Raw genomic sequence first — 15,758 nt, 5'->3', positions numbered from 1 at the left:
ATAGTGGGGGGAGGGGAAGACACACAGCTTTCTGAGTGGGACTAGGGTGTCTGAGCAGGTAGCAGGGAGAAAGCCAGCTCAGGGAAAGAATGGAGACCCTAGAGGAGTCTTCTGGGGACAGCAGCCAGTGAAAAGGAGAGAGGTGAGTCCAAAAGAGCCCTCCCTAGCCCAGCCAGGGGGAATGACAGCAGCAACTGGTTCACACAATGAAGTTTAAAAAAAAGGATTCACATGGAGAAACTTAAAAACAAAAGGAGAGGGAAAAATACTGTGGTCAGTATGGGTGGGATGGTGTTTCTAACCCCGGGCCTTTGCAAAGCCTCATGCCCAAATAGCAGCTGAAACGGGCGTGTTTACTCCTCTACTCACATGGAGCCAGTGAGGACCGGGCCTGGTGCCGACTGGCCCAGCGATGTATCAGTACATTCTTTGGGTCTGTTCCTGTCCAACTAGGAGTCAGGCCCAGGGACTGATGACAACAGAGACAGCACCAGGTCAGAGATGCTGGGCACAGAGGAGCTTGGCGGGGGCCTAACCTGGCAGTAGGCAGAGTGCTTATGCACCCCGTGGGGCTACTGGATAAGCAAATCCTTGGGCATGTCAGCAACTGAGTACCTGGTCCTGTCAAAGGTGAGAGGAGGAAAAGGGGCAGGTCCAGGGGAGAAGCCCCTAGCCACTCAAGGGGTGCAGATCGACTTTGACTTTCTCCCCACAGCTCAGCATTCCAATGGTGGGGAAGAAACCCCCGGAAGGTACAACAGCATCTTTCTTCCCAATGATCTTGCCATTCCGGGTGAAGAAAACCTGGAGGTGGGAATGGGGAGAAGCATAGAGCCGGCTGGCCTCTTCTCTTGAGGATCCTTAAACTCCACAGGCCCCAACAACTCCCAACTCTCATTAAGGATTTGAAGAGCGACTTAGGGTGATTCACGGAGTGACCACAAGAGGGTGTCCTGGGGCTGGAAAACAGCTTCTTCCCAACCAGTCTCTCCATCACAGCACCTCCTGAACAGGCCTCTACACTGCACCAGACCTGCCCTTCTTTCAGACCTCAGCTCAGGTTTCTATTCCCCACTGATGCCCAGCCCTCAGCCAAGCCCAAGACCCCCTGTTCCATCCCAAACTCTTCCCCACTCACCACCACCTTCTTGCCCTCATGCTCCTGCTCCATCTCTTCCCCATCTTCTTCCTCTTCCTCCTCTTCCTCTTCTCCCTCTTGATGTAAGTACATGACATTCCGAACGTTCCGGACAGCCCGAGCCGTTGGGGACAGGATCACCGTGTCACAACTGTCATCACTGTCACCTAGGAGACCAGGAACCCTGAGCTCCTGTGGCACTCCCTCACCCAGTACCCCCTGCCCTACCCCCACTCCACTCACCCTCACTGTCCAGAATGTAGTCTCGGGGGAACATGATTCCACAGCCCATAATGTCCCCTTTGTAACAACGGGGCCCAAAGGGGTCCCCGACACCACTGCCGTGGAAGATCTTGCCGTCATCTGTTGGGTGGAGGGAGAGGACATACACTTTCACCCTACATTCCCAAGAGTGGCCCTTACTGGAAGGTGAACACTCCCCACGTCCCTCTGGGGCCCAGAGATGAGGAGAGGACAAGCTGAACCAAAATGGAGAGACAGGAGTGGAAAGAGGGCACCAGATTAAAGATAGAGCCACAAAGTCTGTCAGTTTAAGAGGCTGAGGGGAAATGTCCTCAGGGGACTGGTCTGAAGGCAGGGAGACACAGTGAGCATGCAGGGGAGAGAGAGGAGAGGGACCAAGAACTGGAGGCTGGATCCTTTTCTAAAGAAAGCCCTACAGGAAATCATGCAAACCAAAAGCAGAAACCGAAGATTCTGCAGGATCTGCAGGAAGGACGCCGAGGGAGCCACCTCAGAGCCCTGGAATGTCCAGTGTGTGCCCAGGTCTCCCGCCCTGTGCTGCACCCCTGCCTTTCAGGGTTGGGAGGAAAAACACAGGAGAGGAGAAATCAATAGTGGCTGGGCCAGGAGCAAGTCTCTCTTGCCAGATGCTGGAGGGGGGCAGCCAGAGGTGGGGATCAGGAAAATGGATGGCTTTATGCTTCCACCACCCCCACGAGTCAGCTTCCCTAATGCAGCCTTCGAGGGAAAGAAGCCCTCTGCTTACCAGCATGATAGGCCACGGACCCTCTGCTCCACCCAGGATGCCTGTTCTTGGGATAATCCTGCACCAAGAAGGAAAAAGGAAAATCTATACTAACAAACACAAAAAGAGAACATAAGCACCTGAATCCCCGGTCCTGTGGAACAGACCAGGTCAGGAATGTGGTTCACCTCACCCTGGCAGCCATGTGGGCTTGCAAGGAAAATGAGAAGGGCACCTAGCTTCCAGAGCCAGGGCACAGGCTGTCCCCAACCCCTTAGCTAGGCCTTGGCGTAGGTGGTGCAGTCATGACCCACTCTCAGGTCATGTGTGACTCGTACAGCTGTTCCCCCTGCCCACAGCCTGGGCCCCCTTGCTCCCCGAGGCCTTTCCAGCCACATCCCAACAGTCCCAGAACTGAGCAGCTCCATAGGCAAAAAGCCCAGGGCTAGTCCTCACCTTCCGGGCCAGCCCCAAGGCGATGTAGCATTTCTCTCCAGGGTCCACAATCTCCACCTCGAAGTAGTGGCTGCGGGTGCTCAGTGGGTGCCGCGCCTGGGCCAGCCCCACATCAACGATGCTCTTTCCCTTGCCCAAGTACTCCAGCAGCTGTAGGGTAGAGCCAGGTGGGGGTAGGGGGCAGTCTTCATGCCTACCCTGAAAAATTGGTCCCACAGCTGACTGGGTTCCAGTTTCCTGGGTTTGACAAAACCCCTCTGCTTGAAAAAGGATCTAGAGGTACAATGTGGGCCTCAGTATTCAGGGTAGGAAGAGGCCAGGGATGAAGGTAGCGAAGGTAACAGCCTAGGTAAGGCAAAGCCTAGACCCTCCCTCCCCTTGCTTTTGAGAGAGGAAGGGCAGTGTGTGTGGGGGTGGGAGGCTAAGTCATGGCATCCCTGAATGACCCTGCTGGCTTTCTGTTGAGAAAGGCCTGTCCCAGGGGTCCACACTTAGCAACCCTACAGGACAGAGTAGAACTGCTCCATAGGGTCTCCAAGAATGTCATCTTTATAGAAGCAGATGGCACAGCTTGCTCCTGTGGAGCAGCTGGTGGGTTTGAACTGCATACCTTTCAGTTAGCAGTCAAGTGTGTAACCTGTAATGCAGGAAAGCCTGTAACGCAGCCCGTAACAGGAGCCCATAACGCAGGAAAACATGTACAGACTAGGCTGAAGATGTCTGATGACTTTCCTAGGGAGCATGAATGGGTCCCGGGCGCACTTAGAGGTCTGGTGTGAGCCCCAGATGTTTGGAGTAGGGAAGTGAGCCCTGAAGCCAATTCTGTCTGGGATGTAACCAACAAATTTCTCAAGGTCTTTGTTCTATTTGGCTTTCAACAGAACTGTTCACAGCTGAGAAGGGAGGTGCCGAGGGAGCCAAGGAGTGACCAATCCTACTTCATTTAATGTGAGGGAGGGGACAGGTCAAAATGGAAGACAAGAAGTTCTGTGCCCAGCCCCTCATTTCTACTTCAAGCGTGGAGGTGGGGTGTGGGGTGGGAGGCGAGGGGATATGAAGGATGGGTTCTTGGGGCTCTTCAGTCCCACAATGGTTCTGCCTAGGCATGATGGGGCAGCAACGCCCACCCCAATCTGGGAGGATTTATTTATCAGTTGTCATGGAAACAGTGTGGTTATAACTCAACCCCATTCCCACCCTCCCCACCCTCAGTATCACCTGGGACTCCTTAATCCCCTTTTAATTAGCCAAACTGCCCCTCAAGACTTTCTTCTGCCCTCCCATCCCTCCAGCCCTGAAGTGAATACATTCCTTGGGGACCTCCTCCACTTATCCCTGACAAGTCTTAGGATGCTGGCCTCTCACCGCCCAGGATTCCTGCCTGAACAAGAAAGGAGTTGTGTTCACTTGCGCTATTGTGGAAGCCTGCTGGGTCCCCAGAAGGCTGCTCCTGTACCCACCATCCCTCCAGAGAGGGAGGACAAAGGGCCTTGATATCCTACTCAGTCTTCATCCCCAAAGACCTGCCACCTCAAGTCCATCCTCCCCTTCTCTCCAAAGAGAACTAACTGGGGGTAGGAGGGGGGAGATGGGAAAGCCAGACATGTACAAAAGACCACTTAAAACCATACCCAAGCTTTTGTCCCTAATTCCTAATGTTGGGGTCTACCCATCTTTCATATTTGCACCCTAGCCCAAGTCTTTCTTCATTATATTGCACTGCTCACTCTCATCAGAAAGAAATCCTTCACAGGTCTTTTTAAGGCCAAAAGGGAGTCCTGGTGGTGCAGTGCTTAAGCACTTGGCTGCTAACTGACCCCACCAGCTGCTCTGTGGATGAAAAGAACTGGTGATATGCTCCCATAAAAATCTCTATGGGCGTCTACTCTGTCACATGGGACCACTAGGAGTCAGAATCGACTTGATGGCACACAGTAAAAACAATTACAACCCATCCGTCCCTAAGTGCCACAAGCGGCTTGTGTTTCAACTGCTAACCCAAAGTTTGGCTGTTTGGACCCACCCAGCAATGCCATGAAAAGAAGGCCTGGCCATCTGCTTCTGTTAAGCTTTGTTATTGCTGTTGTTGTTAAGTGCTGTTGAGTTGGTTCCAACTCATAGCGACCCTGTATAGGGTTTTCAAGGAGCAGCTGAGTGTGGGTTTGAACCGCCAGCCTTGCAGTTAGCAGTCAGTGCAGTGGGAAAACCCTCTGTAGTAGTTTTAGTCTGCACACACGGTCAGAACAGACTCAATGGCAACCAACAATTACGGCCCCTGCTGTTTCAGCTCTTCATTTATTTTTTCATCCTCGTCCTCTGTGTGGTCTCTGCTCAGTCCGGGGTTTCTCCTCAGCATCTCTCCCCATCAGGCCAGGAGGAGTGTGGTCTGTTGCACATTAACTAGTTTAGACTCCACCCAGTTGGAGCAGCCCCCAGCCCACTTTTCCTCCTTGCATTGCAGAACTGGGTGGGGGACCCCACAGCTGTCCCTGACCCACTCCATCCAACTGGCCTCAGCATAGGAAACACAGTGTTCTACAGTTCCAGAGCCAAAAGCCAGCTGATCCAGCTCCAGATCCTTGGGGAAAACCCGCCCAGCCATTCCCACTGCCTCAGTCTATGGGGTGGGGGTCCGGGGAGTCTCCTGCCGTTTTACATGCAGACAGGGTGGGATGCTTCCTTCAGATTACTGGCCAGCAGGGTGAATGCACTAACATGGGACTCTGAGACGGACTCTTCGTTCCTCCACCCCACAGAGCACTTCAGAGACTGCTAACACCCAGAATGATTATGTGCCCTCGGCCCAGAGAGGAACCACCTCAGGGTGGAAGCACTCAGAACTCATCTGATCCACTCTCCTGCTTCTGAGCCCAGACCTCCCAAGGCCTCGAAGCCAACTCAGAGCACCTGGGGTGGAGGGGAGGCAGGCAGGGTCTCCCTAAGAGACCCTCTTTCAAGTTCACTCCTCCCTGATTCCAGCTGTTAGAAACCCAGAGGCAATGGCAGGCGTGAGCAGATTAGTTAGCCTCTAGAGTCTGGGTTGCTAGAATCTTGAGGGTGGCCCCTTAATCTGTGCCTCAGATGCTTCTTAGTTCAAAAGAAATGCAAACTGACCTGGGTTCGAATCTCAACTCCTGTTACTTACTAGCCCTAACACTGGGCAAGTTATTTCCCTCTGTTTAATGGATGGGCACAAGAGCCACAACAATGGGAACATATCAATGATCATGAAGGCACTGCAGGGCCGGGCAATAGGTCATTTTATTTTATATAAAGGTTCCAGAAAACGAAGCCAACTCAGTAACAACAAGTCTGATTCCTCATCAGTCAAAGAGAATAACAGTACCTGCCTCGCCAAAACCACATGTGAAAACGGAGCTCAGCACCCAGTAGTTAACAAATACACATTTCTGCCTCTCCCTAACCAGGATCTGGAGTTACACTAGAGAGAGCTGTCACGGTTAACTCCCGACTCATAGCGACCCTGTAAGACAGTGCTGAGCTGCCCCCCTAGGCTTTCAGGGGCTGTGATCTTTATGGAAGCAGGTCGCCAGGTCTTTTCTCCCAGGGAGCAACTGGCAGGTTCTAACCATAAACCTTTGAGTTAGCCGCTGAGTGTTACCCATTGTGTCACCAGGGTTCCACGACGACATATTATTGATGTCAAGTGTCATCGAATCAGTGCCAACTCACAGTGACCCTGTGTAGGGTTTCTGAGGCTGTAAATCTTTGCAGGAGTAGAAAACCTCATCTTTCTCACGTAGAACGGCTGGTGGGCTCAAACTGCTCACCTTGTGAATTGCAGCCCAGTGCTTACCCTACAGAGCCACTGCTCTCCCCGACAACATAGTAGTTATTGTTAAGTGCTGTTAAGTAGGTTCCAATTCATAGTGACCCTGTGTAAGATTTCCGAGGAGCAGCTAGTGAGTTTGAACCACCAACCTTGTACATATATAGTGTTGCTGTTGTTGTTGAGTGCCTTCGAGTTGGTTCCGACTCATAGAGACCTGTACGGGGTTTCCAAGGAGCGACTAGTGGGTTTGAAATGTTGACCTTGCAGTTCAAGCCAACCTTGTGATCAAGTGCTTTCCCAATAGTACCACACCAGGACTCCTTGTATATGCTGGTGGTGGTTGTGTGCTGTGGAGTCGGTTCTGACTCATAGTGATCCTTTATAGGGTTTCCAAGGCTGTAAATCTTTAAGAGAGCAGAAAGCCTCATCTTTCTACCACAGAGCAGCTGGTGGGTTTGAACTACTGACCTTGTGGTTAGCAGTCCAATTCGTAACCCACTAAAATACCAGAGTTAACCGTCACCCTAGAGCTGGATTGACCAGAACCACCAAGCACAAAGAAAGAAAAGATCCTTTATATTGACCAATAAGAGTGCGTCCTTGGGTCATTGTTTTTCTACAATAGATGACCAGTCAACAGGCTACTTTATCACAAATGGCCAGTATCTTTCCCCAGTCTATCAACAGGAGTGTTCCTCCATATAACTGGGGTATAAGATACTCTCACCTTGGGACACCAGAACCTCCTCAAGAGCTCTCAAATCCTCCTCCCTCCCCTCCTTCGTTTCCCTTACAGGACAGACGGACTTGATGCTGCAGACTAGAAGGCTGTGAGCCCCTGGTGTAAGGACCAAACTGACTTTACCTGATTTTGCCTACCTAGAGACTGCTTGACTAAACTCTAGTCAGGCTCAGGAAAGCATTTTAAATAGACAAGGCCTCAGTTTTTAGTTCCCTCCAGAGACAAGGTCAATCTCCATTCTGTACATTAGCCTGAACACGTCCTCTAGCTCCAAGAAAATGATATATGTATAAATAGCCAGGCAGCTCAAGGCCAGAGGCCAGATGTTTTCCTTTACCCTAGCCTAAGAACAAAGACCACCAGTCCTGACCAATTAAACTGTAACATCTCATATTTTGCCAATTGTTAACCAATCCAAAGATTGTAAAGCTGAGAAACCTGAGCTGTTTGAAAACTCTATAAAAACCCTGCAGACAATGAATTCGGGGCTCTTTCCCTATTCCGAAGTTTCGGATAAGGTTAGAGACCTGGCTCGAGCTTGAATAAACAACCCTTATGTATTTTCATCGGTACACAGCTCCTGGGTGGTCTTTGGGGACCCCGAATTCTGGGCATAACACTGGCATCCCAAGCCCTCCCTCAAACCAGCAGGGCCTTCTCAGTTTCTTCTCCCCTGTTGGTACCTGCCCTCCACCCCTTGCCAGCAGAGACCCTAATCCCTCTTGACAGAAGCACGGGAGGGCTCAGTGCCCGAGGGCCATGCAGCAGCTGAAACAGGAGCTATGAACATGCTTCCCACCGGCCAGCTCAGGCCCCAACACGGTGTTTCCTCCTGGGTTGGGTCTGGGGAGGACTCCTGGGAGGGTGAGGCCTCAATCACTCCCTTTGTATCCCAAAGCTGTTACCTGTCACTAAGGAGTTGTCAAAAGAGCTATGAGCAGGAAACAAAGAGACAGAATGAGTCTAATCCCCCAGCTTTACCTACTGCCCCCCACCCTCCACACATTACCTCATTTAGCATGGCCGAGGGGCAGGGATGAGGTAGAGGGATTGTCGCACAGCAAATGCAGCTGGCAATTCTTCAATTCCCATAGCACTCTGGGGAGGTGGGAGGGACTCTTTGGGAGGGGAAACTGAGGCCACAAGAGGCAGAAGAGCTGTGTATGTCTATAAAGAGATGTGGCACTATGGGCTAATGCGTCAGACTGCAAAGTCGTTTGAACTGCAAGGTCGGTGGTTCAAGCTCACCAGCTGCTCCTTGGAAACTCTACACAGGGTCTCTATGAGTCAGAATGGACTCGACGACACTTGACAACAACAGTTAAAACAGACTTACAGCTCAAATGAAAGACTATAGCCTTCAATATGGATCACACCGCAACATAAAATTAAAATCCTTACAACTGAGTCAACAAGCAACATCATGATAAATTGAGACACAATTAAAGTTGTTAAAGATTTCATTTTACTTGGATCCACAATCAATGCTCACAGAAGCAGCAATCAAACAAATCACTGCACTGGGCAAATCTGCTAAAATAGATTTTAATGTGTTAAGGAGCAAACATGTCACTTTAAGGACTTAGGTGTGCCTGGCCCAAGCTTCATATGTGTGGTAAAGCTGGACAATGGATAAGGAAGACCAAAGAACTGATGTCTTTGAATTACAGTATTGGGGAAGAATAATGACTATACAAAGGGACTGCCAGGAGAACAAACAAACCTTTCTTAGAAGTACTACCAGAATGTTCCTTAGAAACCAAGTTGGTAAGACTTCATCTTTATGTACTTTGGACATGTTGTTAGAAGGGACCAGTCCCTGGAAAAGGACATCATGCAGGACAAATCAGAGGATCAGTAAAGGAGAGGAAGATCCTCAAAGAGATGGATTGGCACAGTGGCAGCAACAATGGGCTCAAACACAACAACTGTGTGGATGGCACAGGACCAGGCAGTGTTTCATTTTGTTGTACACAGGGTCACTATGAGCTGGAATGGACTCAACGTCACTTAATGCCAACAGATACAACAAACATCACTATTAACAACTGTGGAACCTAGGTAGTATCTAGATGAATCTTCATTATACTACTTTTTTTAATTTTTCTGTATGTTTGAAAATTTTCAAAATGAAATGCTGAAGAGAGAGAAAAAAAGGAACCAGGAATTGAGTTCTCTCTTCTTTTTGGGAAAAACTAGGTAGAAGGGATAACTGACCCCAAACTGAGAGAAAGGGCTGAGAGTAATAGAATTCTGAGGCAGCCAAATAAACTCAGCTAGAAGGGCCTTGGCTAAAGGAGCCAGACAGGAGACTCCTAGAGGAAGTGGGGATTTCAACCCAGGAGTTCTAGATTCATTCTAATCAGGAAGAGAGCAGGAGGAGAGGAGGTGATGGGTTACACACGAGCAGGCTTGGGCAGAGTGTAATAACATGTATTAGATAGTGGAAAAGGCAGCATGGGGTCAGGACCAAAGAAAGTATTTTGGGTTGTCCCATTGACTAGGGGAAAGGATTTACTATAATTTTGGATCTGGGTACCAAGACTACTAATTTTCTATACATCAAAGACTCGTCCCACCTAAAATGTCAACAGTCTCCCCACTAAGAAACCTCAGTCTAGATGACATCTCCCAAATTCCTATGGCTCTAAAGGACATTCTACTGAGAACCAATTACTCCCATTATCCAGGGCAGGAGAAACAAAAACAGGGGTCTAGGGTCCTGATGTGATGGCTGTTAGGATAACCAATGGACTGTAAGTTGGTCTGAACAAACTCACCAGCCACTCCCTGGAGACCCTATACAGGTGACTCAGCAGCATTTAACAAAAATGGCCCCAAGAAAGGGCTCCCCAGCAGGGGAGATGTAAACGGCAGGGATGGACTAATAGGAAAAGCAGTTGTGCTAGAGGTCTTCCAAAACAAAAGGCCAGGGCATTCCCCAAATGATTTCTCCCAGACTCCTCAAGGCTAACGCAGCTATAATCACTGGGTCAGAAATACAGTGGATGGTAAAGGGCAGGAAGGAGGAGGCCAGAAGATAGGGGGATGGGGACCCACTGGATGGAAGAAACTGCTTTGAAAGATGGAATGACTGACAAAACCAGAGAGGCACATGTCCCTCAAGAGACTCGTGTCCAAGTCTACCCAGAAGAGCAAGTGCCCAGGGAGCAGTGTCTCCACTCTGCCAGCTAACCAAGGCAGAGAGTAGGGGCCTGAGACAAAAGTCAAACACGACAGCTCTATCTGAGAAAAAAAATAAAGTTCTTAAATAAGTGGCCTAAAGACGTTGGAGGAAGAGCAGGGAGGAAGGAAGGCTATTTATACATGGCTACAGGATTCTGCATCAATTAGGAAAGAGTGCCTGGAAGGAGCTGAGAACAGAGTGGGGACAGGTCCAGGCAGGGAAAGGATGCCAGGAAAAAACTCTTTACAAGAGGTCAGGGATGAGAGCTGGAACATGGCCCTGGCTCAGTCCCAAGTTCAACTCTATCGATGTTGTCCAAATGATGGTGGCAGGAGAAAAGAAAGAAATGAGATGAGGGTCGAGGAGTGGGCATCCAAGGCCTCCTGGCTCATGGACACCATAGCCCTTGGATCCTCGTGCTAGAAGGGGGTACAGGATGTCTGAAGCAACAGGAGGGCACGCTTTCTACTACTTTTCCTGAGTTTAAGTCACCTTAAACTCCAGAAGGGGGGCCTTACTCAGAACCCACCCCTACCTCCCACTGCTTCTGTTTTGCTATCAAAGGCTGACTTGAAAACAGCTTGGGTTGGGGTGAGAAGGCCAGATGGTGGAGAAAAAAGCCACCCACTTGGGAGGCCAGGAGCAAGGGGGTAACAGAGGGACAATTCGAAGTAGGGGGCCTGAGCAGCTCACTAGAGGTCAGGGTCAGACCCCTGACTCAGCATCCAGTCACTCCCAACCCAGAAGAGGTTCTGAGGGTACGTATGAAGAAATTCCCTCTCAAGGCCCATGAGTTTCCCAAGAATGTCCAAGATCTAGGGAAAGAGTAAAGCAGATATACTGAGAAGACGTAAGAGAGCCTTAGATGGTCAGGGCTTCTCGCTGAGTCCTTGTCTGCCTATGTTTTCATCCTCTATAAAATGGAGGGGAAGGTAGAAGAGATTGGATTGAAGGCTTTTTCCCAAAAGAGCTCAGAGAAGCTTCCCACACATGTGCAGGGTTGTGACCTGGCCCACAGCATTGTGCAGGGATCAAGCCAAAAGGCAATGCAGGCCTCCTGCCTCCAAATCAGCTCCCAGCCCCTCAAAGGTTGGTGTGCAGGGCAGTAGAGGGCACCAAGTGCTGAAGGAACCAAAAACTGCAAGAAGAATTGCTGTTCTCAGCTGCAGGGGAAGGGGGAAAGGGCACCAGCATTCAAGAGAACACAGACCTCACTCATGTCTACATCCCAGCCTATCCTGGCCATTTCCCAAAACCCCACCAATGACACAGCTGCCACTTTTCATTCTAACTCATCAGACATGCTTATGAGGCTCCCAGGGGCTGTAGCCAGCCCTTCCGGGCAAGTCCCCTACTACCCCGCTGCCCTTACTTACAGTCCCGCAGACTCTGACGTCATGCAGCCGGCCCCACTCGTCTTCATAACTGTCCACCATCATGACACTGTCATCTTCGCGGCCCAGCTCTGCATTGAGGTGCAGTCGCACCTCCTCACCCAAGGAATGCATGCCCACTGCGGGGAACAGCCCATCCGGGGACATGGGCATGATGGTGGAGCCCACCTGCAGTAGAGGGAAGGATGGAGGGAACTCATTTTCCAAACCTTATCTAATTCTCACAGGGGTACCTTTGAGATGATGCCACAAGTAACTATCATCCACACTGACATGTTTAAATAAGAAAAAAAAAAATTTTTAAAGCAGAGGTGTAGGAAACTTTACAAGTTTGCTGAGTACTCCTGGTCGAGCAAGGTATGCACACAGCTAGAAGGCAGACACAAGTCTCTTGACTTGCTGCCAAATACTCTGAGTAGGTGTGAGTGTGTGTGCTGGAGCAGAGAAGTGCTGAGGCATGGATGCTAAGAGAGCAGGACCTAACTCTGTTCCCACCATTTCTAGTCATTCTCTGGCCATCTTTGCTCCCCACACGTCTATCAACTGGGCAATGTTCCAGCTTCCCAGGGAGAAGGGGCAGTGTCTTCTGCACATAAGGAACTTCTGGACTAAAGGAGATAGGGAACCATGGGACCCTAGGTAAGCTCCAGCCCACAAATCCTTGGACAGCTTCAGCCTTTTTAATTCCCACCCACTATTCCCCACTTACCCGCTTCCCATTTTTGGTGAAGAAAATCTGAGCAGTCTGCACATCAAAGGACACAGGCTCAATGCCACAGCCAATGCGGTCCCCGGAATTACACTTTGACCCAAACTGACGGCCCTTGGCTCGACCATTGTACAACCTGTAGGCAAAGCAGCACAGATACAGGGCCCAAGCGCGGGCTTCCTAACTGCTTCCAGGCACTGACAGCTTCTTGCTGCTCCTAATCAGCCCAGGATGGTATCTACCAATATCCTGCCTATGAGCTTCACCCTCCCATCTAAGTCTGCAAACCTCCAGGCCACTTCCCTGTCCTGATCAAATATGTTTAAACAAGCCAAGACAAGTGAAGAAATGGGAAACGCCATTGTTCATGGCTAAGATTCTCAAATCCATAGGAAAGAAGTTGGGTTCCACAAGAAGGCAACTCACTTGCCATCATCAGCGTGGTAGGCTACAGAGTCAGGCAACCAGCCCGGCTGGTGATCCAAGCTGTAGTACTGAGGGACCAGCCCCACAGCAATGGTGCCCCGAACCCCACTGTCCACAATAGACACCTAGAGCAAAGAGAGAGGGCACAGTTAGCAAGGATGGAATGAATAGAAAGGGGATGAACTGCCTCTGGCAGGGAGAGGAGTTAAGAGATCAGAGGGGGCTGAAGCTCAAAGAGACAAACATGGGGGGAGTTCCATGGGAATCAGCGAAAATTCAGGGGAAGAACTAGGGAAAGCAGGGGCTGACCTTCCCATAATTACTTACAAAGTTATTTCCAAACTGGTGGGAAAAGAAAGGAGAGTAAATGCTGGCCTTGGGTTAGGGGGAGGATATGGTTCAAGGTCAGGGATATGGGTCAAAATCTACCCAGACAAGGGGCAGGAGAGCGGAAGAGACAAGGTGACAGGGCTCCAGCCCCTGGCTCTCAGATCAGGGCCATGCCTTCTCCCAGCCCCAGGACAGCCCTGATGGGAAATTAAACAAGGTTATTAATCTGGTAAAGAAACTCCCTGGAGCTTAACAATTTCACCTTCTGTTCTACCCACCCACTGCCTTGATCACCTCAAAATAATTGCTGTCCTTGGTCAAGGGTCGAGAAGCCACATAACAGCCAACTTCCCCAGAGTTTCCATGGTAACTGAAAGAAGAAGGGGGAGGAGTTTCATTAGCAGCCTAGCCCAGGACCTAGGGGAAGGCCCTCACTATCCCCAATCCCCACTCTGTGATCAACAGGACAGAGGAGAATCCAGCAGGCCATACTTCAGCACAGATAGCATAACAAGATACTTCAAATCTCACCCGACCCCTCCCAATGCCTCTAACCAGGGTCCAACCTACAACAGAGCAAGCCTGGCTTCTTCTTCAGATCCAGGGAGAAAAGAATGTAGACTTTCCCATAGATGACTATTAGGGGTCTCAACCCTGCCAAACCTCAATCCCCTGTACTGCAGTTTCAGCCCTTTTCTTCTAGCTTTGCCTCAAAGCCACCACATGTCTATCAGTTTGTCACACTGTGCTGGCTTTGTGTTGCTGTGATGCTGGAAGCTATGCCACCAATATTTTAAATATCAGCAGGCTCACCTATGGTGGACAGGTCTCAGTGGAGCTTACAAACTAAGACAGACTAGGAAGAAGGGAAGGTGGACCACTTCTGAGGTGTTAGACACATATGAACAGCAACAAAAAAAACACTGTCCGTTAAAGTGCTGGAAGATGAGCTCCACAGGTTGGCAGGTGTTCAAAATATGACTGGGGAAGAGCTGCCTCTTCAATGTAGAGTTGTTGACCTTAATAACATAGATATTAATGGATATAGTTAAGCTCTCGAGATCTTCATTTGCTGATGGAGTACAACTCAAAGTGAGAAGAAATAGCTGGAAACATCCATTAATAATTAGAACATGGAATGTACAAGGTATGAATCTAGGAAACTTGGAAGTTGTCAAAAATGAAATGGAATGCATAAAGATCAATATCCTAGGCATTAGTAAATTGAAATGGACTGGTATTGATTGGCCTTTTGAATTAGACAATCATATGGCTTACTATGCCGGAAACACCACATTGAAGAAGAATGGAGTCAAATTCATTGTCAAAAAAAATATCTTGAAGTACAATGTTGTTTGTGATAGGATAATATCCGTACACCTACAAAGACCAGTTAATACCACTGTTATTCAAATATACACACCAACCACTAAAGCCAGTGATGATGAAATTGAAGAATTCTACCAACTTCTTCAGCCTGAAATCGATCAAACAAGTAATCAAGACGCATTGATAATTACTGGTGATTGGAATGCAAAAGTTGGAAATAAAGAGTTGGAAAACATGGCTTGGAGATAGAAAAATATGGTTGGAAATCACATGATAGAATTTTGCAATACCATGACTTATTCATTGCAAATACTTTGTCTTTTTCAACAACATAAAAGGCAACTATACACCTGGACCTCACCAGCTGGTATACACAACAATCAAATTGACTAAATCTGTAGGAAGAGACAATGGAGAAGTTCAAGATCATCAGCCAAAACATGGCCAGGGATGACTGTGGAACAGACCATCAATTGCTCATATGCAAGTTCAGTTTGAAGCTGAAGAAAACGAAAACAATTAGAACACAGCCAAACTATGATCTTAAATACATTCCATCTGAATTAGAGACCATTTTAAAAACAGAGTTGCTGCAATAGACACAGATACATTAAGACACAGAAAACAAAATAATGAGACCAGAAGAGTTGTGGGATAACATCAAGATCCATATGAAAAAAATAAAAGGTCATTACAAAGACAGGAAAAAGAAAAGACCAAAGTGGATGTCAGAAGAGACTTTAAAACTTGCTCTTAAGCATAGAGAAGCTGAAGCAACTGAAAGAAATAATGAAGCTTTTCAAGAGCTGAACAGAAAATTTCAAAGGGCAGCTCGGGAAAACAAAGTCAAATATTATAATAAAATGTGCAATGAACTGGATTTAGAAAACGAAAAGTGAAAAACATGTTCAACATTTCTCAAGCTGAAAGAACTGAAGAAAAAAATTCAGGCACTGATTTGCAATATTGAAGGATTCTATACGCAAAATTCAATTTTTATTCCATCTATTCCTGGTGCTTTGTTCTTTGCCAATTCCTTCAATGCACTTTGCACTTCTTCCTTCAGTATCATTGGCTCTTGGTTATATGCTACCTCTTGAAACGGTTGAACATCAACCATTTCCTTTTGGTACAATGACTCTATGTTTTCCTTCCTTCTTCTTTTGATGCTTTCTTACCCAGAGAATTCAATAATTTGCCCAGAGAATCCTTCAATAACGAAAGTCAAGGCTTGAATTTTTCCTTCAGTTCCCCCAGCTTGAGAAA

At 48.6% G+C, this 15,758-nt stretch overlaps 1 protein-coding gene across 1 annotated transcript in view; it reads right to left on the bottom strand.

The window, feature by feature from the left end:
• Window positions 1–669: 669 nt before the first annotated feature.
• The window catches only part of SPRYD3 (SPRY domain containing 3), a 21,633-nt gene continuing 6,544 nt past the window's right edge, over window positions 670–15,758 (bottom strand). Inside the window, exons 3-11 of the mRNA XM_006869981.1 lie at window positions 13,458–13,533; window positions 12,834–12,958; window positions 12,408–12,543; window positions 11,681–11,866; window positions 2,583–2,732; window positions 2,148–2,205; window positions 1,382–1,501; window positions 1,139–1,305; window positions 670–804 (exon numbers count right to left, since the gene is read on the bottom strand). Coding sequence (XP_006870043.1) covers window positions 670–804; window positions 1,139–1,305; window positions 1,382–1,501; window positions 2,148–2,205; window positions 2,583–2,732; window positions 11,681–11,866; window positions 12,408–12,543; window positions 12,834–12,958; window positions 13,458–13,533 — 1,153 coding nt within the window. The remainder of the gene's footprint in view (window positions 805–1,138; window positions 1,306–1,381; window positions 1,502–2,147; window positions 2,206–2,582; window positions 2,733–11,680; window positions 11,867–12,407; window positions 12,544–12,833; window positions 12,959–13,457; window positions 13,534–15,758) is intronic.

Source organism: Chrysochloris asiatica, unplaced genomic scaffold (assembly GCF_000296735.1).
Source record: "Chrysochloris asiatica unplaced genomic scaffold, ChrAsi1.0 scaffold00138, whole genome shotgun sequence".
Lineage (NCBI taxonomy): Eukaryota > Metazoa > Chordata > Mammalia > Afrosoricida > Chrysochloridae > Chrysochloris > Chrysochloris asiatica.
Note: the sequence above shows the minus strand (reverse complement) of the source record. Positions and strands in the feature narration are given on the sequence as shown.